This window comes from Pollachius pollachius (assembly GCF_949987615.1).
Source record: "Pollachius pollachius genome assembly, chromosome: 19".
NCBI classification, from domain to species: Eukaryota; Metazoa; Chordata; class Actinopteri; order Gadiformes; family Gadidae; genus Pollachius; species Pollachius pollachius.
In genome coordinates, this window is record NC_136952.1 from 13066215 (window position 1) to 13089489 (window position 23275).

At 47.6% G+C, this 23275-nt stretch overlaps 3 protein-coding genes across 7 annotated transcripts; all 3 read right to left on the minus strand.

Annotated features, from left to right (window-relative positions):
* Positions 1-1006: 1006 nt before the first annotated feature.
* Positions 1007-6288, minus strand: tut1 (terminal uridylyl transferase 1, U6 snRNA-specific). The gene is made up of 10 exons (XM_079757290.1): positions 6157-6288; positions 5785-5975; positions 5312-5518; positions 4876-4990; positions 4455-4582; positions 4114-4340; positions 3768-3877; positions 3223-3345; positions 2822-2914; positions 1007-2365 (listed from the first exon to the last, which is right to left on the minus strand). Exons 1-10 carry the CDS (start codon positions 6224-6226, stop codon positions 1173-1175), a joined length of 2457 nt encoding a protein of 818 aa, XP_079613416.1. The 5' UTR covers positions 6227-6288; the 3' UTR covers positions 1007-1172.
* Positions 6289-6666: 378 nt separating this feature from the next.
* Positions 6667-16225, minus strand: mki67 (marker of proliferation Ki-67). 5 transcript variants are annotated; one of them, XM_079757057.1, is made up of 16 exons: positions 16054-16225; positions 14856-14951; positions 14240-14321; positions 13992-14107; positions 13830-13893; positions 13651-13708; positions 12902-13489; positions 12550-12770; positions 12100-12466; positions 11704-11819; positions 10939-11119; positions 10689-10832; positions 9849-10588; positions 9270-9773; positions 9086-9137; positions 6667-8655 (listed from the first exon to the last, which is right to left on the minus strand). In XM_079757057.1, the coding sequence occupies exons 2-16, from the start codon at positions 14939-14941 to the stop codon at positions 6854-6856; spliced, it is 5121 nt and encodes a 1706-aa protein (XP_079613183.1). In that variant the 5' UTR covers positions 14942-14951; positions 16054-16225; the 3' UTR covers positions 6667-6853. The 5 variants fall into 5 exon arrangements, with proteins under 5 accessions (XP_079613183.1, XP_079613182.1, XP_079613181.1 ...); XM_079757056.1 differs by having other exon boundaries at positions 9270-10588; positions 16064-16225; XM_079757055.1 differs by having other exon boundaries at positions 9270-10588.
* An 877-nt stretch (positions 16226-17102) lies between these two features.
* Positions 17103-23134, minus strand: raraa (retinoic acid receptor, alpha a; the record flags this gene model as incomplete). The annotated part of the gene is made up of 5 exons (XM_079756840.1): positions 17103-19878; positions 19999-20157; positions 21506-21710; positions 22170-22346; positions 22919-23134. The coding sequence occupies 5 exons, from the start codon at positions 23132-23134 to the stop codon at positions 19682-19684; spliced, it is 954 nt and encodes a 317-aa protein (XP_079612966.1). The 3' UTR covers positions 17103-19681.
* Positions 23135-23275: the final 141 nt, after the last annotated feature.

Consider the following 23275-nt stretch of genomic DNA (forward strand, 5'->3'; position numbering starts at 1 on the left):
ATATTACTAGCTTGCACATCACCTAGTTGTTGGATTAGTTAGAGAAAGCGAGGATGACAGGGTACTCAGAACACAGGGAAAGCAAAGGACACCCTGAACCTGACATCTCTCTCTGGCTGTCTGCTGTACATACGCCAACTTTTGTTCAAGAGGAGACTTTCTTAATTTTCCCCAGTGAACGAATTGGGTGGACTTCCTTTAAACTTTTTTTCTTTACCAAAGAAAAACCCATTGAACTACTAAAAGGTTGTGATTAAAAGTTGGTCAATATATATAGTTAATCCACCCCGACAGAGCAACCTGAATAGTCCTATCGGAAATCACTGCAGTAGTGAAGCTCCTGTTAATCAGCCCAAACGGGCCGCTGACCATTCCCGCAGCACACGTCTGTCACGTGTAATAAAAGGTGTCCACCTCCTCGAATAATTACTCTCATCGGTCACAGCCGTGTGGAGAAAATGCTCCTCGAGGAGATAATCCCTAGGATGTGAGTTTAGCGTGATTCTAGTCCATAATCCGTTAAACCGGAACTAATTGCACTTTTATTGTAAGCATGCCGTTCGACCGACTCAATAAGAGATCTTACTTTCTTACCGTTTCGGGCATAATTGATGAATGTGTTGGAGGGGGGTGAGTATTTTCCTCTATTGATCAGAGTCGCAGTCACGTGGAAGGCCATAACCCCGGCTTCACTGTTGCTCTTTAATTAAAGAACAAGTTCCCCACTGAACTCATTAAGCAGCTCAGTGGCATGTAGGGGTGTATTAGGCTGTTATTGGGCAGCCATGTGTGAATACTGTTTATTTAAATGTATGGCTTAATGGGGATACACTTCGCTGACATTCAATATATTGATTCCTCAGAATTATGATGTCCATTCTTTGAAATATGCATTCCAAAAGTTTATTATTCAAGTTAAATATTTTAACTTAAGAAAAAAACAAAACATGCTTTTCTTGAGTTTTTATCTCAACAAACATTGAGAGTACGGTCAACATTTTCAAAATGATTCACCAAAGCACACCACAGATAATAAGCATTTGTGGTGTTGCCTAACCTCAAAAATATTTTTTTCCGAGACACAACTCCTTCAGTAGCAAAATACAAAAAAAAATTCTCAACATTTTGGAAAAACACACGCTGAACCGATTTCTTTAACTCCCTCACGCATTCTACATAGCTGTCTCCATTAGTGTGTCCACCATCTTTGGCAGGAACACTTCAAGGAAATGAAAGAAGTCCCGGAAGTGGTCCTTCCCCTCACTGGGGGGGTGGATCTGGAGCAGGGCCTTGGTGCTCTGCGTGGCGCCCACCAGCCTCGCCTGGACCCTGAACACCAGCGGCACCTTCACCCGGGGCTGCTTCTCCAAGATGTGCTCCGTCACCTGGGTCTCCAGCGCCGTGCTGCTGCCCTCCGGCCTGGAGTCCACCGCCTCCTTCAGCAGCTCCCGCCGCACCTTCCTCCGGCCCGCCCACACCGCGTGCGTCTGGCTCCACGTCCAGCAGGGGGCACCGGCCTTGGCCCCGCGCCCCTGCCTCGCTTTCTTGGCCTGGGGGGACGGCGAGGCGTCGCTGCTCTCTGAGGACAGGGGCCTCTTGTGCCCGACAGCGGCGACGGTGCCTCGGGGGCTGTCCTGCCCCGCGACGCCGCTGTCGTTGGACGTGTTGAGCTCCTCGGAGGTGGCGTCCATGGACTCGCACGATCCGGGTGCGGCGGCCGAGGCGGCGGCGTGGCCCGGGGCTCCCGCCGCCATCGGTTCGGTCAGGGACCCGGGGCCGCACTTGAGGACGCTCTGGAAGACCTGGACCACGGCCACGCAGACCCTCTGGAACCAGAGCGGCCGGAAGTCGTCCCCGGCCTGCTGCAGCTGGGTGCGCAACCCCTCGGGCAGCAGCGCCAGCCTGAAGGGGATGCCAATGCTCATGTCCTTGTCGGCGGGGCCGTCCTGGTTCTTGTGTTTGGGCCCGTCGCCGTACGGGGTGAAGAGGCGCACCAGACCCCAGGGCTTCCCCTTGGTGGACTTGCGGAGGTACTGGAGGCTCCGGCAGTACTTCTCCGCCTCCTGGCACTCCCTCTGGAAGTGGAGCTGGCTGCGCTCGCTCAGGTTCCCCGCCACGTTGTGGGAGAGCTCAAAGGGGTCCAGGAGGTTGAGGGGACCCAGCTTGAGGGCCTGGCTGTGGGGCTGGCGGGGTTGCTCTTCCTCCATGGCCTCCCCCCTCTCCTCCTCCTCCTCCTGTGTCGTCTCCTCCCTGGCCTGGCCGATGAAGGAGGTGACTGGGAGCGCGCGGCCCTCCCGGAGGGAAATGACGCTGCCGGAGAAATCAAAGGTGGCGTAGAAGGAGAAGAACGCAGCCAGCAGCACACCTGCGGACACGCCCAGAGAGAAGAGCCGACGGCGTTAGGGAGGGGGAACTGTTCCTGCAGAGGCACAGGGAATCACACATTGCTTCTGCCCGTCATTGCCATTGTGGAAAGGGTCATGTCGAGAAACTAGCAAGTCACGTGACAGCAGACCTGTTTAAATTGATATAAAAAGGCTAGCCCGATTTTTGCTACTGCTCCTAGTGATACATACTTATATTGTTGGGGGTTAAAGAACGCTCTAGCTTTAGACTGGGGTTTCACTCTGGGTTTCCCCAGATTGTACCACACACAGGCAGGGCCATTTCAAACTGCTCTAGGATCATGCAGCGGACTGTTCATCACTTAAATAAACATTGATCTAACACCAAGAACATCATGGCCTGTAATCTCTACCAACCAGATGGGATATTATGTGATGAAAATAACTTAATTTGGGACCTGAGCCCAGGCACTTACAGAGGTCCTGCTCATTCTTGCTGGGAGGGACAGCGATGGGCTGGCTGGGGAAGGTACAGTCCCACCCTTCAATCACACACTCCTCCTCCTCACCTGGAGGAGACATGGTGGTCAGGGACCGTTCAACAGGGACACGGTGGAAACCATGGCTGTAGAGGCAACCCACAGCACTGTGAGTTAGTTAAAGAGCCTGTTGGATCCCAGTAGTTCTGCTATAACATAGTGGGACTGCTGGATCCCAGTAGATCTTCTATAACATAGAAGGCCCGCTGGGCTCCAGAAGCTCTGCTAAAACATGGTTATAGCAGAACTGTATCGCAGGTCATGGCTCCTGCATCTCTTCCAGAGCGCGCTCATGAATCAAAGTAATGACCAGATGAGGGTGCTGCTCTGGGGCTTACAGGCCATGGCTTTGAGCTGGTCCACCGTGGGCAGGACCGGAGGATCGCTGTTCTGCAGGAAGAAGATCACCAGCAGCGTCAGGGCGTAGTTGTTGAGCAGCGGGCCAGCACCGCCTACGTTTCCTGTCCCGTCAAAATAAGAGTCACAAGTCAGAGCAAATAAACTAAACAGAACTAAGCTTCGACATAGAAATGTTCAGCTAATAAAGTTTTAATTTGATCTTTTTTAAATAAATATCTACAGACGCTAGCCAAGACAAAAACAAAATGCATGTGCTTTACTGCCACCTGTTGAGCAAACACAGCAGGTGACCCAAGAGCTGTGTAATGCCTAGTTAAAACTTGCTCAAAAAGGGAGAAACTTGTTCCATTATACCATGGTAAAATGACAATTTAAATATTGTTATTAAACTGATTTCTGTAATAAAAGTGATTTCAGATATTCCGTTTTGTCCACCATTTTAGTAACATGAAGGAAAGCAGTAATAGGACCGAGGACCCATGTGTTGTGTTGTGCTTTCCAGCAGAGATAACGGGTGTCCTACCAGCCAGCTGTTTCTGCCTGGCCCAGTAGCGAATGGTGTAGACCAGGGGCCTCAGCCGGGCGTCCAACCCAGAGCAGAGCTGCAGGTAGCGGGTGTTCCTCACCGCCAGCCTGGGAGGGAGGGGGGATATAGTTTAGAACATGTATACTAAAACCCAGTTTTATTAGCAGTGTTTAAAAAGCTGTGACTTTTACTAGAGTAAAACTATTGATTTACTAAACAAACCAAAAACGTGTACGTTTTTGGATTTGGTTTAGTGCAGCGCGGCAGAGCGGCCATTAACAACGTTGTATTAGTTGGTGGTCAAAGAAGCCCAGGGCTGTAAAGTACGAGGTCACCCGCTGACCTGTTGTTGATGCTGATGTCCCCCTGGAGGTCCAGCTGGTGGTAGTGGAACTTCACCACGGGGAGCCGGGCGCTGGCCACCACCTGCACCTTGTGCACGCCGGGCACACACTTCTTCAAGATGGCCGCCACCAACTCCAGCAGATCAGTGGGAGACGCCGTGGACAGGTCGATGTCCGACAGGATGGAATCCTCCGAGCGGCCGTCGTCCGAGGAGGCCTCCGCCACCTGAGAGACAGACAGAGGCAAACGGAGACAGGTAAAGAGACAGGTACCGAGCTTGAAGTTGGGTTCATCAACTGAATGAGTCGTTGGGTGATCCATAGATTCCTCCCGGTGTACCGGTTCTGTGGAGGACTTGGCGCGGGCCTGGAAGGCCTTGGTGTTCTCCAGGTCTAGGAACAAGTCCAGGTCACAGGAGTGGATCCCAAACGTGTTCACGGAAGAGCCGAACGGCAGGATCTGGCTGTCTGTAAAACACCAGGGGGGAAATGTGTTTTATTCATCACAGAGCAAAGTGCAGGTTAATGTCTTTAATCAGTGCACATTGTGTGCTCTTAGAAAGAAGATGAACATTTTTTGTAGTTTTTTACTGCCGGCAAGTTCTAAGAATAGCAAACTAATGTAGTTATACTGGGCGCGGCACACCTTGTACGATTAGATCAAAAGGGGGGAAGCCTACATGAACATCCTGACACAAAACAGAGCCCTTTTAAAGCTGGCATTCACACCGTCTCCCAAGATGTACAAAACAAAGGTTTACCAGGGAAGAACTCTGTGAAGACCTTCTGGATCAGCTGGACCAGCAGCTCTCGGGCATTCCTCTTGTTCTCCGACAACTGAATGCGCTCCACCACCAAGTGCATCTGCTCATTCACCTGGGATAACACGCAATATTCAGCTGATTGAATCTGTACCGCATCTTCTGTCAATACATTATTACTCCCAAAAGTCTAATAATAATAAGTGTACTACTATTTCTTCAATTATTTCCTTGGCTGATGAGTTGAGTAATATCGTCTATGCTGCTATATAGAATAGATTCTAAATACAAAATGCAAGAAACATTCATACTATTTTAACCTTAAGTGAGGTGACAACAAGATGATCATTAAAATATAAATATGGACTTTTCTGTTCACTTGTACACTGAAAAAAACAGGTGCAAACTAACACAGTACTGCAGGATGGATTCTTACCGTCTCAGCCTGAACCAACACCGGTTTAAGCCGCTCCAGAATCTCTTGGAGGTTTTGGAAGTCTGTCTTCTTCTTGTTGATGAGCTTAAAGCCCTTTTTCTCCCGTGGCTTCACCCGCAACCTCTGGCCGTTAATTTCGTGCACCAGCTGGGACAGGGCCGTCTGCTGGCCTTCAATCTCACTGAACTGCACGATGGCGTATACGCCCTGGAACAACATAATGAGTTCAGTTAGAATAAAGTGATGATAGAAAAAACATGCAGGTGAGTTACCTGACATTGCATCTTTTATCTACACATATGAGATGTTTTAATTAACAGTGAACATAAACACATTTGATTCATTTCTCAACCAACCCCTTTCCCTTTGGTCTTTCTCTCCAGTTTTCGACGGATTCCTTCAATCCATCTAAAACAGTGGTTATGCAGGATTATTATAATTATACTGGCTACAGTTTCAGTCAAGCACCCAACCTTGTCTTTGTCAAAGATGACATTTTCGACATTTCCGAAGCGCTGGAAGTATTCTGTGAGTTGGGTCTGAGGAGTGTCCTTCTGGAAGCCGCTGACGAACACGCTGCGTTCCTCCTGCGCCTGGCGGGTGGCGCGCACGTCGGTCAACGTCTTGTGCTTTCGCCCTTTCACATGCTCATCCAAACTAGGTTCTTTAAAAGATAATGTATAAATATTACAATATGTATGATCTCTGACCCAGGAGATGTACTAGTCTGATTTGGTGTGAGATAAATATACAAGAGGAAAAACACTGAATGTTAACGATCGGAAAACATTTCTCACAAATTACTGAAAGTCACAATACTGGCATAGTTAACGTAAGCTACTTACTGTTTGGCATATCGATGTTGCATAAGTTGCAATGAAATCCTTTTGGCGTCGTTATTATGTCCACTTCCATAAGAGCAGTTTAATTTTGTATGTCTACAAAGTCTAAAGGTCTTGACTCGGGAAAGATTTCCCTGATTTGTTAGGTCTGTTGTCAAATCTCCCTCCAACGAATGCCTTGCGTTACTTTCGGTCTGACTTCCAAATGAGTCCGTGCTACGCATTTTCCCCAATATTAGTTCCGCCAAGTTAATTTGTTTGAATTTTGAGTGCTCCTTTTATACGCATGGCAAAACGATTTATTTTTTATTCCTCATAACCGAATTATAGACAACGTCTCGTCTAATAATAATACAAGGATCTTATGGCAAGAATAATTATATCGAATTTGTCATTTTATTTTCCAGAGGTTTTTCCCCTATGCTCTCAACCAAAATATGTTTGCGTTTAATAAGTGCCAATAGTCAAACAGTATTTTTAGTCAGAAATAATAGCCAAGCAGACAAACTTTGAAATTGTAATTTATTTTAAAAAGTTTCTCACAAATCAACTCAATTCTCACAAATGATTATATAAAACCAAAAAGCAATATACATCTATGACATCTATGATGAAACAACATTAAGACAAAATAACATTCTGCAGACTACCAGTGCACTGTTATGATAAAATAGAAAAGGTAGTAAACTGGTTGAGCTGCCTACAAAACCTTGGTGCCTCTCCTGGTGCGCTTCACAGGCACTGACACTTCTGAGAGATCCTCCTCTTCAGCTTTGCTCTGGCCCTTGGACACGTTTCTTTTGGCCACGACCTTCTCGGCAGCGGCTTTCCTGCCACGAGTGGCCTTGACCACAGGCGCTGCGGTTGGAATCTCAGGAGTGACACTCAATTCCTGGTCTTTGGGTGTAGACTTGGTCTTTTTTGAGACCCTTCCCTTTTTGGGCTGGACCTTTTCTCCCTCCTCTTCCTCGGCGGGCACGTCCACCGGAGCATCAGCCGTTTCCACTGTGCTCCGTTTGCCTGCCCTTCCGCGAGCCGCGGGCCGCGAGGCGACGGCAGCGATCTCTTCTACGACGACAGCCTCCTCCTGGGGGAGCTCCACGGCACCACGACGACCCCTCTTGACTGCCGCCACGGCTGGGACCGTCACAGCAGCCCTCTTACCCCTCGTCGCCTTAACAACCTTCTCCGGCTGTTGGGCCATGGAGCTGCTGGTTGACTCCGTCATCTCTTGAACCGGCTCAGGTTCAACAGTCTCCTCTGGAAGCTCGGTGACTTCCTCCTCGACAACAACGGTCTGCTTTCTCCTTCCTCCTCGCTTCGGCTTCTCCGCGGTAGGAGGGACTACCGTCTCTGGCTCCTCAGCTTTTGTTGGCCGCCTTCCTCTCTTGGGTTTTTCAGCCGGGGCTGCGGTGGGTTCTTCCACCTCAGCGACAACAGCCAACTCCACAGGGGTCTCCTCCGCCTCCTCTTGCTGTTTGCCCTTTCTTCCCCGGGCTTTAGATGGAGCCTTCACCTTCTCAGGGGCCGACCTCTCAACCACTTGGAGCTCTTCGGAGGCCTCCTCCTCCTCTACAGACTCTTGCTTGGTCTTCTTTGATCTCCTTGATTTCTCAGTCAGCTGCTTCACAACAGCCTCTGGAAGGACCGGGATGTCCACCTGCGCCTCCTCTTCTGGTTTGGCCTTGGCTGACCTTCCCCTCTTGGCTCGGACCGGGGCCTTGATCGGTTGTTCGGCAGCGACCTGTTCAACGGCGACCGCCTCGGGTGGCGGTGCAGCCTTCCTCCCTCGTCTGGCCTTCACCGTGACGGGGGCCGGTTCTTCGAGCTGTGCGTCGGCCGCCCCCTCACTGACCTCCTCCTCCGTCACCTCCACCTGAGGCTCCTGCTGGCCGGCCTTCCGGCCTCCTCTCGGCTTCACCACTTTTACAGCGGGAACGGACTCTTCCTCAGGCTGGGGAACAGCTGCCGGCTGTTCAGCCACCCTCTTGGGGGTCCTTCCCTTCCTGGTGGCGGGAGTCTTGACTGGAGGTGGGAGCGCGGCGGTGTCCGATTTGACGGCATCTGCTGCAGGAGCCTGATGGCTGGTCTCTTTAGTGGTGGCGATCTCTGGTATGGCGTCAACAGCAGGTGCGGGCTTGGCGTTTCTCCCCCTTTTGGGCTTTAGAGGGGCTTCCTCTGGAGCCTCCTTGGCGAGGCTCGTGACGATCGGTGCCTCGACGTCCTTGCTCCCCGTCGGCTTGCCACGTCGGCTCTTCGCGGGGGTCTGTTCTTCGACCTGAGATGGCGCTGGGGTTTTCTTCGCTGGTCTTCCTGGTCTTTCCCTGGCCAGGGTGGTCTGTTCCTCCACTGTGGCATCCTTGTCGGTGACCTGTTTGGTCGCTTTCACCTTCTTCCCTCGTAGATATTTGCTCAAAGGCGCTGCGGCGGGGAGGGCGCTGTCTTGCACGACTTCCTTGGGGGCAGTTTCCATGGCAACTGGTGCGTCAGAAGAGACAAGTTCTGTTATAAGAAGAGGAAATATTAGTATGACAGGCAAATAACCAATTCTGAAAACAAAACCAGTTTTGCCTTACATGGTTCCATTATTCCACTTCTAGTAGTTCCTCCTGTAGCTTTTATGTCACATGGTGTATTTCCCTTCGTGGCGTGTTTGTAGAGCAAGTTGCACACTGCAATGCTACATTTATTCCATCTGTAATTCTAAGCTGCCCTAAATGAAAGTACATAATTTGTTATGTACTTTCCCAACACGTTAATACATTGAGGTAGCCAATCTGTTAGTTGTGCTTTTAAACATAATAACTTCCAAAAGTTGAGCATAGTGTAAGTAAACCGTATAACATTAACCTTCAGGACAATACGCTTAAGTCACCAAGTGGTAAATCCTAAAGTTATCTTCAAACAGGAAACATTCTCCAAGACAACCTACCCGTGGCCATGTCTGCCTGGGCGACTTCCTCAATGACATCTTCCGGTCCATCCTGTCAATGAGAATTTAGACCCAGTCTGATTAGCATGAAGTAAAGAAGGTAAGAAAAGGTGAGACGGTCAATTATGCATTAACATTCTCAGACTTGTGAGATTGTTCTCCCTCATAGCAAGTATTCCATTACCTCAGCATTCCCAGTTGGTTTATCAGCAACAACAGGAGTTTCTTCAACCATCACCTCTTCGATGGGAGCAGTGTTTTCCTCAGGGGTTGTCAGAGCTTCCTCAACCACCACCTCAACAACAGGAGCGATGGTTTCCTCCGGGGTTGTCAGAGCTTCCTCAACAACAGGAGCGATGGTTTCCTCCGGGGTTGCCAGAACTACCCCAATCACCTCCGCCACAACGGAAGCGATGGTTTCCTCAACCACCACCTCTACAACGGGAGCGATGGTTTCCTCAACAACCACCTCTACAGCGGGAGCGATGGTTTCCTCAACAACCACCTCTACAGCGGGAGCGATGGTTTCCTTAACAACCACCTCTACAGCAGGAGCGATGGTTTCCTCAACAACCACCTCTTCAGCGGGAGTGATGGTTTCCTCAACAACCACCTCTACAGCGGGAGCGATGGTTACCTCAACAACCACCTCTACAACGGGAGCGATGGTTTCCTCAACAACAACAACCTCTACAACGGGAGCGATGGTTTCCTCAACAACAACAACCTCTACAGCGGGAGCGATGGTTTCCTCAACAACCACCTCTACAGCGGGAGCGATGGTTTCCTCAACAACCACCTCTACAGCGGGAGCGATGGTTTCCTCAACAACCACCTCTACAGCGGGAGCGATGGTTTCCTCAACAACCACCTCTTCAGGGGTTGCCACTGGAGTTTCCTCAACCACCACCTCTTCAACGGGAGCGATTGTTTCCACAGGGGTTGCCAGATTTTCCTTAACCTCCACAACGGGAGCGATGGTTTCTCCTGGGGTGGCCAGAGTTTCCTGGACAACCACCTCTGGAACGACACTGACCGGTTCCTTCCTCTGTTTAGGGGTCTCCAGGAGCTGCTCGACTCCATCTAGATTCAGCTCTCCAGGGACCTTCCGCACTCTGGGAGTCTTCAGCAGCTTCCCCCTGAGGTCCTCCATGGGCTTGGACTTCTGCCTCGGGGTCTTCATGATCCTCTTCACGGCGCTGAGACCGTCTGGCTGCTGGGGCTTCTGCTTGGGTGTCTTCAAGAGGTTTCCTCGGAGGTCCTCGATGGGCTCGGCTTTCTGCTTGGGGGTCCTCGCGGCCCTCTGGGCGGGCTTCTGCTTGGCTGTGGCCTCCTTGGTGTCGACCTCTTGGCTGGAGGCCTGGACGGTGTCATCCAGAGCCGGGGCCTCGGCGACGAAGCTGGAGCCCTCCTCACTCTGCAGGAGACGCTGCACCGCCTCGCGGTTGAATGTGCCGCGCTTTGTTGTGGAGCCGACGCCCATTGGGGAAACGACCATTTCGCCTGAACAACAAAAATGCGTGGTTAATAAGACAGTATGTCACGGATGAGCACTATTGAGAGCAAGTCAACCGAGTCTTTTCGGTGTAGTGCAAGTCTTTACCGGTCTCCTCTGGCGTGTTCATGACAGACATCTCGACGGCGGATACAGAGAGCGCTGTGGCGGGAGTCTCTGTGAAGGTCTTCGCCATCAGGTCAGATTTCCTCTTCCTTGCGTTGACTGGGGTGGTGAAGATCTCGGCGATTCCTGAAATACAACCAAATATAAGTTGAGCGAAAGGTCCTCCAGAGAACAGTGGCTGGGTAGCCAACAACAGATCCATAATGACAGAACATTTAACACAATGTCTTACCGGTCAGGTCTTGATCTACTTTCATGTTCTTCTTCAGAAGAGCGATGTTCTGGACCAGCTTGGGAGCAGCCCCTGCTGCTTGAACGGCCCGTTGATTGAAGGCTTTGCCGACGACAATAGTGGCAGGTGAATCAGCGTGGCCAGTGGTAACATGGCCGTGAGGGCACTTCCTAGCAGGTGTCTGAAAGAGGAATGATAACAGATCAGGCTCACTTAGCAAATTTCAAGTAATTTCCATATAGTATATTCATATTTCCGTCTAGATCGATTTTATTTATTTCACCAATTCAATAAATGGCTTTTATTTAGAGAAGTATTATGAATTAGGTTATTTGGCTTATTTAAAACCAAACCAACAATGACTAAAACCATAAGGCAATAGTCTCAGTAAGTTTGTATCACTCTAAAAAACTAAAATAAAAAATATTTCCTTTAGTAGTCAACTGTAATTTTCCCCCGAAAATATTGAAAAAGCATTTCACTGCCCAAACAGGAGATCTGATTAAATATCTTGCCAGATAGATTACAATCCAGTGTCAGATCAGTAGGATTCAACATTAAGGCTTGGGCGGCCTCTACTTTTTCTACCTTCCAGACATTTCACGTCATTTTAGCATGTAGGACATTGTCTAGCTTACATTACTTTCTGCATAATAGGTCATTTGCATGCTGGGTTTAAATACTTGGAGCCTTTAGATCATATTTACAGGAACATGTTCGACAGGAGCAGAACCAAACAGTAGTAATGCCAATATGTGTTCTTACCATGGGTAGAGCCACCACAGCCTTCTTCACCTTCTGTGGGGCAGCCCGACCCTTGCATAGGGCAACCACCGGCTTGGCCTGGCCAAACTTCACAATATCCACCCAGGAATTCACAACTGAGGAAAGGGCACAGTTAATACGATACTCTACATCTCTAGACATACGCTTTTAAAGTCAATCAAAATGAATTTAAGGAAAATATAAAAGACAAAGAATGGAGTATGTCCTTGAAAGATGAAGACGATCAAAGACGGTTTGTAATAACCAAGGACTTTATTAGCAACTCTATTTTTGTAAGGCTAACCCAACACTAAGCGATATGTGTAGTACATAAACATATCTTCCATTGTTATCCTTTTACTGTCATTATTTATGAATGAGTATTTGCGTACGTACCCTTCAAAGATGCCCTTGAAACTCCACTTCTTCTGCGCAGAACCTCGGCCACGTTCTTCAGGACGCTCTTGGGCGTCTTCCGAGCTATGCTCTTCCTAGCGATGCTCTTCCTCTTCAGGGGCAGTTTCGGGGTGGCGGTCTCCAGTTCGGCGACGGGCGACGGCGTGCTAATGCGTGAAATGGAGAAGCGCCCATTGACGGTGGGAGACTGGTCGTTGGAAGGCGTGCCAGATTTGGCCTTAGGCGACTTCTTGGCTGATGAAGGGGCTTTGGGAGACGCCGCCTTGACATTTGGTGACTTCTTGGCGGGCGAGGGAGTCTTGGCCTTGGGAGACTTGGCCTTCGGGCTTTTTACTTCGTCAAACTCCTGTGGGAATTAAATATAATAAGGCAAATGAACAAAAAAAAACAATTTTTTTTGTTTACACCTCGTGTTCCTCCTTGCTTTACCTTGACCAAGCCAATAGCTGAGGCCCGTCGGAGGAGCGACTGTTTGGGTCGAGCCACGCTGAGGCTGCGTCGCGGGGTGGCCCCCTTCTGCAGAGGGGAGCTCGGGGGCAGGCGTTTGTCAAACAGCTCGGGGCTCAGGTGGCCTCCGAATGACACACGCTTCCTCATCGTCATCGGGCTGGCTGAAGCTTCCATTTCCCTTTTCTTTGCTGCCAGTATCTCTGAAAGATGGGGGTAAAGTCTACGTTAACAGCCATATAGTCAAATACTTCAACATCAGGAAAATACGCACGTTCGTTAACACTACTCGGAAACTGGCTAGAAAAGCGTAGCATTTGTATTGAATATTTACCACTTGCTGCCGCCTTTGCTTCCAGCACCTTCTTTAAACTGTGGGCCTTGATCGTCTTCTCAACACTGCGAGGGGACACCCTTGGGGAGGGCTTCCCTGAGGCGGGAGTGGGTGTGGCACAGGTTTTTTCGGCAATGACCTCCTGTGGGGTCTCTTCCTCGGGTGCTGCGCTCGCTTTCAGGGTGCTGGGGGTTTCGGCGGGCAGAGACAGACCCGTGTTTTTGGGCGTCTCCTGAGCGGATAGGGAGGTTTTTGGAGTCTGCTTCTTCGGGGACTTTGCAGGTGCAACCCCCTGGCTCTTGATCTCATCTTTACTGGGGGTGCACACCACGTCTGGTGTGGCAGCAGCAGCCTGCACAACCACTTTCGTGATAAGCCCGGGCTGGGACCTGGGTGTGCCGCTCTTGGTTGCGGGTGCCTGGGACTGCTGGCCGGCCGGTTTGCGTGGAGTCACCAGAGAATGCTTGATCATCTGGTACAGCTCGTTGAAGGGGGATTCGGTCTGGTCATCCTTGGACTCCACCTCCATGGTCTTATCCAGGGATCGCTGGATGTTGTCGTTGTTTGCGCCATCTTTCAGACGGGGGCCTGAAATGATGCCGAGGCCATTAGTCGAAACAAAATAAACAGGTGGTGTTCTATTTCGCGAGTCTCTCAAATTTAATTTTTGAAATGCAGCCATTACCAGACACGTCATACAATAAAATTTAATTTTTATACACATGCTTTACTTGGACAGGATCATGTACCTGTTGAGATCTCAGACGTCCGGTTCACTCCTGGGGTTCTCAGCTGCTCGTGCAGAACCTAGGTGAAAGGTCATAGAAATGAACCACAAAGAAAAGGGCTTTTTTTTACCTGCACAAAAGCATAAAGAACTAAATAAAACGTAATCAGTGAACATGTGATGAGTGTATGCATCCTGTACCTGCGTATCTGCTTTGCCGGAGATCGAAGATTTCTTTGGCGTCTGTTGTGGAGGAGACTCAAACCTAACAAAAGGGACATTCCAGAAGAGGGATTTTAAAAAGGAAACTTAGGGATAACGCCAACATCCTTTGCAATTTTACTATTGTTTATAGAGACCCACCTGAAAGAACGGTCAATAATTGTGATTACGTCACCATGCTTCAGACGTTCCGCCTGCTGCAGCTCTTCCCCGTTCACACGAGTCGGGTTCACCGAACTCATGTTAGTGAGGATCACCTGGAGCAGAGATCGCGTTAGTTACGTCAATGTAAGAGCCCGAACGCCTGTTCTCAATCTTGTTGAATGCATGATATGTGCAACAATGGGGAGATGGCTCCCTCTCTACACCATCAAAACAAAAAGTGGTACCTCTTTATTTTCATTCAGTTCCACCCGACAGTGTTCTTTAGATACATGAGGAAGCTGGATACGAATATCACATTCTTGCTTCCTGTGACAAAAACAAAAAACCCGTGATAAGTGTCTTGGAAATATGAATGTTTTCCAAGACATGCAAAATGGGACAAAAGTATAATATATTTGGATGCATTTTATTCTATAAACATGTATTGAAGCAACAGGGTCTGGTAGGAATTATTAATCCTCCAAACACGGGAAAGGCTCCAAGCATTATGTACCTGTACTATCAATGATCGTGGCTACAGACCAGCCACGGCCACTTTCGATACCGGACTAACGGCTGTACATACACTGAACCTAGCGACAGTGACGTCAGCATCAGTAGCCCCGCCCCCAGTAATTTCAAATGTATATGTATGGGTCAAGTAGACATCTGTCAGGCAGCTTTGACATGTTCGGTGCAATATGAACGAAAACAGGCAAGTGATTGCCTGTCAGGGCTGCTTTTACCGATTGCATTTACCAAAAAAAAATGTTTATATGAAATCTATAAACATGCACTCAACTTGAATTGCTAGAATTGGATAAAAGATAGCATAATGCACCAAAACTTTGTTCACCATACCTTCCAAAGAGACATGTTGCGGTTAGGGGAAACTCAGTTCCATCTCCTCCTCCCCTCTTTATCACGACAATCTTTCCGTATGGCATTTTGAGTTACCTAAAAAGCACAGAGATGTCATTGATCAGTTATGCTCCAAAGAAAAGAAAAGCAGTGTACCTTCTTGGGTAAATGACGTATACAGAAACAGAGTCGTTTATGAAGACTTCAAGACCGGACCTGTTCATCAGAAAGAAGAGATGAAGTAGTGGTGCAATACAGACATGTTGGTGGGGCTCCTACCCCGGTGTCTCAATGAGGGCCATGCCCGAAGGACTATGGCCCCTCAGCATGCTCACAAGTCTACAGTGAACTCTTCAGTAACTTACTGCGAAACGACACCGGTTTTTATACATAGGTAAACGTACCTTTGTTCCATCTCTTCACTCTCAAACTTATTATATTTGTGTATTTTCTAATATATTTTCTGAGCAGGCAAATAATGCATTTTACTTATACTTTGTGTAACAAGAACTTGAATGCACCTTTGGATACAAGGTTGGTGATGTTGGCTATATTAAACAGACTCAAGACATAGCAACTTTACTGTTGAATCCTAAATAAACGTGAACATAACGCAACCTAGGAAAATTAAGCACATGGGGAAACGCTGTTGCAGTTTCAGACAACACACGGGCTCCTAAAATGAAATGAATACTACACCATTAAGGCTAAACAAGGACCCAAGAACCCCTACTACTACCATGATAACCACCACTAACATGAATCTCATCACTCACATGCTGTTGGCTTCAAGATGGAAGCGGTCACGACGAGGTGACATGCCATGCACAAGCCTTAAAAATGTAAAAGGAAAACTTGTCCCAACCCCTTTTTCATGTCAACATTTTTCTAAACGCCTTGCTGCAGTAATAGTAGCCACTTGATTTTACACTGGTGACATTGAATTGTTAAGGTTCGACAGAAACGGAGCAGAAATGCGAGGCTCCTTAAACGTGTCCATGATAAAAGTGTCCACGTGCATTATCAGAGCCAACTCAAGGAGATCAGAGACATTTAAAACACGTGGGTCGTGTAGCAGAGGGCTATTTAAAACATATGATTAAAGATGTTAGTATTTCGCGCATAAACCGCCTTACAAGTCGTGCATCAAATCATCGTGGCAGTTATTGCCATTCGGCGTCGTAATCTCAATATTTACCTTGACAAACCTTTTAATCCACGTAGTCCATGTAGATCGATCCGAGCCCTATAAGATTAAAATGACCTGAAGTCCACAAATGCATCAGATTTACTGTGTAATTTCTAATTTAACTAAATCTGCTCTAACGCAGATTATCCGACGGCGGGTTAACTACGCTAATATTGTTCCTCTCTGCTTCACTTCTCTCTGTACACGGCGGTGAGGCGCTCCACGGTGTGTATCCATCCGCTACTCCACAAACTCAGAAATCATTAAATTCGAAAACGATAACAACCGAATTCATCAATGATAATGCGTTGCCAATGTGTATTTTTTTATATCGTTATGTTTATGCGTTTTAAATAAAAAAATAAACTAGATATAACGATTGTATTTACACGAGGTCCTATTTTGTTTTCAATCTGAGCGGAGTAATATATTGAAAAGAAGGGCTGTTTTTTGAAAAACATTTAAAATTCCGCGCGAAGCTTTACCATTGGTTTATTCTGACGACGCGTCCAAAAGTAGAACCGGTTGGTTTTCTACTACGCGTTTACTCGTGTAGCGTTTGTATTCTGTTCGCATCCGTCTCATAAATAACGTTAACCGTGTGAATTTATAAACCAAGTTTAACTTGTTTTTTATCTGACCATACCTACGTCAAGTTATCTCCCCCAGCCGAGATAGTTATTTTCTCATTTAATAATATAGTGTATATAACTTGTTTTAATCAAGGTAATGTATTGTAATCTGACCATAAAATTGATCTAAATTGGGTAAACTACAAGTATCTTGATCAATATTCTAGTATTGTCGAACATTTTTCATAGGCCAATTACAATTCGTTTTTTCTATAGCCATGATTCTGGGTCTATTGCATACAACTAGAAAAATAGAAAAGCCTAGTTTATGACACCTGTCATGGGTTTTTCTCCATGTATGCAGACTGCAGTTATTTCCCACTGACACATAAAGTAAATTGATAAGGTGCATAAAACTATACGTTAAGTGGTAGTAGAAGTGATAGAAAGCAGCAAAGATTAAGAAAACACACGACACAAACACAATTGTTATTAAATGTCGATTTTATGGTTTTTTTTGTTTGTTTTTTCTCTTTTCTTTTCAAAGTCACCTGTTAAGCATGACACAAAATCGCAACATATTCCATAATTTTCAAAAACTGAGGGTGCATTTTGTTGCCATTTCAGATAAGCGGCGGCGGCGGCGGCGGCGAGCGAGGCTGTGCTGTTCTGGACGTGGTTGAAGTCCTGATTGAAGAAAGCAGCTTTGACAGTAATGGACATACACAGAAACGTGAAACAGATTCCACACTGGCATCCTATGTCGGAAACAAAATGCTTGTCTCTGAAAAAAAAAAAAAAAAAAAGAAAGTCCTGGGCAACCAGGCCAAACATAAAGTGAGTGATCAACGAATTCAGGGGCTCAGTAGCAGAGGTGTGTGTGTGTGTGTGTGTGTGTGTGTGTGTGTGTGTGTGTGTGTGTGTGTGTGTGTGTGTGTGTGTGTGTGTGTGTGTGTGTGTGTGTGTGTGTGTGTGTGTGTGTGTGTGTGTGTGCGTGTGTCATGGGAGGGCAAGGAGTGTAGCACTGGATAACATTTACAAAGAACAGGCCAAGCACACAAATTAATGATTCCTTCCTGAGACATTGGTGCGTGTGTGTGTATGTTTGTGCGTGTGTGTGTATGTTTGTGCGCAGATGTCTGTGTGTGTGTGTAGTGGTGTACAGGTACGACGGTCTCAACGAGATGGGTGGTGAAGTGAAGGCGTTTTGGCGTGAGAAGAGAATCACCAGAGTGAGGTCCCGTTAGATTCAAAAGGTCAACGGTCACATGTTAATTTTCAGTCAGAAGACACATGTTCAGGCCCCCTCCCCCAGACACACACACGATCACACACACACAATGTGTTTCTGCCACAGTGTGTGCGAGTCCCGATCCTTCACGCCACGACCGTCTTGGGGGGAGTCTGCTGCTTTTGCGTCGAGTTATCCCCCGTCTGCTGGCCAATGGGTTGAACCATCTCCTGTCAGTTGCACGGCAAAAAAATAAGCTATTCCCTGATTGGAGAGCTCCTTCAAAAACTATATTTAAAAAGGTGGGGTCTTGTTCGCAGTGTGAGGGTGGTGGTGGTGGTGGGGGATATAAAATAAGATGAGGCAGTTGCTGAAATTTGCAAAACTCGGCCTGCCCGGTTTCTAGTAGGACAAAGAACACGGATGCATTTCCTTCAGTAAAATGTGCTCGATAAGTATTTTCTTGAATCACAAACCTATGGACAAAAAGACATAAAATGTATTTCTTTTTTTTTCCGTAAATCAGGTGAAAGCTAAACTCTTCATAGTTTTAAAGAAATGAATACAGCTTATATACACAAACTCATAGGCTACTTAAAATACACCTTAATAAAGGATCTTCATTAAATTGATTTCTTGAAAGGACAGGTGACCGTGTGATACAACCAAGTTAATACAATCATTGCTTTCTCCATTCTCTTTGCAGCGCAAAACAAAATTAAGATCAAAAGAAAAACCAACCCAACCTGGAATAGTATGTGATATTAATGGACACATTTCCTGTGCATAATAAAGTGTGTCTGCCTTTGTTTGTTTGTTGGTGCGTCTGTGTGTGTGTCTGTGTCTTTGTCTGTGTGTTTTTGTGTGTGTGTACATGCATGTTTGTATGTGGATTGGACAGCAATTTCAACATCTTAAACTTTTTTCGTTCACTTCAAACACCTTCCTCGTATGTAACGAAATCGAAGAGCCTCGGTCAACACGCCCGATGGGTAGGAAAATATTAAAACAGTTTAGGAATAACAACAGTTTAAAATCTCCAAAATAAACCACAATGTTCTCTCCTGCTACTCATCCTGTCATTCCATAGTGGACAAGTCAGTCGCCATAGTTCATTAAGTATTTTCTATATATATTTATATAACTTTTGTACGAAATAGGTTTTGTTTTGAAGTTGGAAAAGGAATAAAAGACCCAAGAGTCTTTCTTTTTGTCTTTGTTTTCAGAGGGGAGGGAGCGGGGTGGTGGTGCTGAGCGGGAGGGGGATAGGGGCGGGGTAATTGGGATTGCTGGAGGTGCGTTATGGCCAAGATCCAGCCCCATAGTCACCTTGAAGTTGGACAAGAACGACAACAAGAAGGTGTCGGGTGGTCTTGTGAGGTCTTTACTGGCATCGCCCCCCTATTTCAAACCAACACACTGATGCACTGGCCCACCGTCCCGGCTGGACCCAACTGTCTTTCAGAGGATGGAGCAAAGGGGAGGGGGTGGAGGAGGCGAGGGTGAAGGCAGAGGAGGAGGGGGAGCAGTGTTTTACAGTATTGTCCCTTAGAAGTCTATCCACCTCCCACACTCCAACAAGGCCCTCCCCCTTCCCACCCACATCCTGGTTCCAGGGGCAGGGCTGGAGCTAGAGAGAGACCCGCTCCGCCTTCCCCCTTCCACCCGACAAGCCAGCCTCCGGTTCCCCCAGCCGGGCCCCTGCCTCTCCGCTCCGTCATGCAGCCTCCTCCAGGGAGGAGAGGGCCAGCGCAGGGCCGGTGGCCCGGGGGGAGAGGGCCGGGCGGAGAGAGGGCAGCGCGGTGGTGGTGGTGGTGGTGGAGGTTCTGCTACGCTACGGGGACTGGGTGGCCGGACTGCTTTGGGCTGAGCTGGGCGACAGGCTGGGACTGCAGCTGCCAGGGGGGGCCCCGCTGGATCGGGCCCCAGTGGCCCCGCTCTCCAGACCCTCCGAGTTCTCCAACATCTCCTGGATGAGGGGGGGCATGGAGCCGGGGATCTCCATCTTGAGGGTGATGACCCGCTCGGCTCCTGTGAAGGGAAGGAAAAGTTGCTGGTTTTTCTTTTACGTAATACCTCATTGCAAATACAATTTGAGCATTATGACAGTGGGTGTGAGTGCACCACGTGGAATCCTGTGGGACCTCTGACCTTTGGCGCTGATGCTTCTCAGGTCGGTGATCTTCATCAACATCTTGGGGAACATGTGCGGTTTGTGGGGTCTCCTCCTCCTCACGTAGATCTTCAGGGCCTCGAGCAGGGGCTCCTGCAGGACGTCCACCTTGTCCGCCTGCTCCAAGTCCTGGCGGTCTACCAGAGGGACAACCACAACATTTAGAGCAGGTCGTGAAAGACAACCAATCATGTTTTATCTTGACTCAGCCGTCAATAACGGTAGACGCCTTTCATACATTGATATACTTTTTGTTTTTCATCAAGTTTTTGTGATTCATTTGTAATTCATTGTATAATTACTTTCCTGCAGTGTGGCGGTGATGCCCGAATTAGATGTCTGGGATTTATAAAGTACATTTAATCTTCTCTTCAACTCTTTGATCAACTCCTTACTCCCCGTTGTAATGTCTTTTTTAAGCCACTGGGTGGTGCTCAATGTGTTTGTTAGACAAGGCCATCTATTTAGATAGTTTTATGATCCTAGCAAAAAAGCTCATCTCCCACCACCAATAACAAGGATGTCCATTAATGTTTACACTCTGCACTTTGAACAGGTGGAGACAAGGGTAGCTGTACGCTGGCTAGATAAAAGGTACCTCCTTGTGATAAAAATAGCTTTATATGAAACCGTATCACATTTACAACGCCCCATGGATATGAAATACACACCACTAAGTGTTTTGTAATCAACAGCAGGGCCAGATCGTTTAGAGTAGAACTGAAATGTTATCATGATGTGTAACCTACCTCCTACAAGCTAATTAAAGGTATTATATTTCCCTTCTGCCGCTAGGTGTCTCTATCAAAAGAACCTTCAGAATGTATTCAGGATCAGAATAGAGGGCTAGAGCCAGGACTAAAAAAAGCAATCACGGCTTTGAGTCCTGTGTGTCTAGCGGTGTATGTCTGCCCATGAGACCCTACTCTTCACTGAACAATAGCCTAATTAAAACACAATTAAACTGGATACATGTCACGTTTTAAAACGTTCCCAATGGATTATAACCGCTCAAAAGTGTATGCAGTCAAGAACTGCATGGCTAGGGGAGCTTCGGTGTGTGTGTAACGTACATAGACTGTATAAAAAACAGGTTAAACAAACCTAACACAGACTATATTTATTACAGGTTAACCTGACCTAACATAGACTGTTTATAATACAGGTTTAACTGACCTAACATAGACTGTATACATTACAAGTTAAACTGACTCTCGATATGTAAACATTGGTGGAAACTATCGCTGACATTTTCCCCAAACCTAAAAAGTCCATAAAAAGCATACACAAGTACTTGTAGAGATTTAGAAACAAATCCTTGCATGTTAAAAAGGAGGTACTAGTAACTAGTAAGTAAGTAGTAACACCAACGCATCATAACACACTACTGCAGGGATTGAACAGCAAACATACACCATTGAAGTCCAGGGATATATCTATATATTTGCGTGGCAGTGCTTTGCATGTGCGTTTGTGTTTCAGTACCTCCACACAGCAGACAGATGGCGCTGAGGAGCCCCGTCTCGGCGTCGTCCATCTCCAGGGGGAGCAGCTGGTTGGCGAAGGAGAACACTAGGTCGGTGAGTGGGCCGAAGCCGGCGTTGTGCATCTGCGTGCGGTTGAGCGTCAGGCCGTCCGAGAAGGTCATGGTGTCCTGCTCCGGCGTGTAGCGGGTGCATATCCGCAGAATCTGCAGGGTGGCCACGTATGGTGAGACGGACTGTTTTTTTGATCAAACCCCCTGGTTAAGGTTCTAGGGGTGATGGCAATATGATCAAATTGAAATTCACTCTTCAAGAAGCTTCCTTGGCCAGTTTGCTCTTTGTGACAGAATATTTCATATATTTAACATGAATCACCAGCTTAAAAGACGCGTCAGAGCCGTCAAGTTCGACTGCAAAGGCAGTGAATTGCGAACGGGGTCTTTTGCCAGCTTCCACATAACACCAGCAGGGGGTGGTAGAGGCCCACATCGGCTTCAACACAAACTAAAACATTTCACATCTGCTCCTTCATGAATACTCATATCTGTATGCCACAAAAAACTGCACTAAAGCATCTCACAGGGGACAAATGTGACACACACACGCACACACACACACACTGACACAGGCGGGCGGTGTGTGTGTTGCAGCAGACGTGTTCTCACCAGGATGTCGAGGCAGGCGGCCTTGAGCAGGGTGATCTGGTCGGCGATGGTGAGCGTGGTGAAGCCCGGCAGCTGCTTGGCGAACTCCACCGTCTTGATGATGCACTTGGTGGACAGCTCGCTGAACTTGTCCCACAGGTCCACGTCCAGGGAGACACGGCGCTCCGAGCTGTTGCTCTGCAGGAGGAGAAGGAGAGGGAGGAGGAGGAGGAGGAGGAGGTGGAGGAGGAGGTGGAGGAGACATGAGGTGGAGGAGGAGTCAGGAGGAGGAGGTGGAGGAGAAGAAGGAGGAGGATGAGAGAGCAAGGAAACAAGAATTTTAGTCACCTTTACAAGGAAATGCAAACTGGTTCAGCATCAAGTTGTTTGTCTTAGGGTTTTACAGTATATATATGTACACATATATAACAAATTATGACACATATCCTTTCATGGACAGGTCAGAAACGGATTAAAAAGAATGATGGTTCAGAGAATGCCACATGCCACATTGGACCAGCGGCTACTAGGTGGCTAAGACTCTACAGTCAGTATGTGCTCAAAATAACGTTGACATTTTGGTGCAATAATGAGCTAATAAGGACAATTTGGGGCTGGCTCTAGCTGGGAACATACCAACATTCATCTGCAAATGAAAGGTATATGCAAGTGTGCTGACATAGTCCCTTGCGGTATCTCACACACACACACACCGACACACACACACACACACACACACACACACACACACACACACACACAAAGCCTACCGTGGTGTATTTGCCGAGTTGGCAGAGCGAGGGGAAGGTCTCCTGGTGGGCCTTGCGGACTCTGTCGATCATCTGCTCCGTGTCGGCGCTCAGCACATAGCTCTCGACGCACTCTGGCTTTTTCTCGTCCTTCTTCTTCTTGTTCCGGTCGTTCCTCACCGCTGCAGAGGGACAGACAGAGAACGAGAGACAGCCACCGGAAATGTTAGGACTCATTTCCAAACACTATCTTTTTCCATTCATGAGTAGGTCTAGGCGGGGGTTAGTGCCGTCTTTGCTCGTCAACGAGGCACATATCTTTGGATTCATATATCGGATCTGTTAGTTTCCCCTCCAAATGCATCATATCTATCTAAA

What these genes read in the sequence shown, in the direction of transcription:
- tut1 (XM_079757290.1), bottom strand. Translation starts at nt 6,226, where the DNA reads ATGGAAGTGGACATAATAACGACGCCAAAAGGATTTCATTGCAACTTA. An exon ending in CTTCACAGAGTTCTTCCCTG is followed by an intron (nt 4,583 to 4,875) that starts GTAAACCTTTGT and finishes GGTGTTTTACAG; the next exon opens with ACAGCCAGATCCTGCCGTTC. An exon ending in CCAGCTCAAAGCCATGGCCT is followed by an intron (nt 2,915 to 3,222) that starts GTAAGCCCCAGA and finishes TGTCTCCTCCAG; the next exon opens with GTGAGGAGGAGGAGTGTGTG.
- mki67 (XM_079757056.1), bottom strand. Translation starts at nt 14,941, where the DNA reads ATGCCATACGGAAAGATTGTCGTGATAAAGAGGGGAGGAGGAGATGGA. An exon ending in CCGGCAAAGCAGATACGCAG is followed by an intron (nt 13,709 to 13,829) that starts GTACAGGATGCA and finishes CCTTTCACCTAG; the next exon opens with GTTCTGCACGAGCAGCTGAG. An exon ending in AGCAAAGGCGGCAGCAAGTG is followed by an intron (nt 12,771 to 12,901) that starts GTAAATATTCAA and finishes CCCATCTTTCAG; the next exon opens with AGATACTGGCAGCAAAGAAA.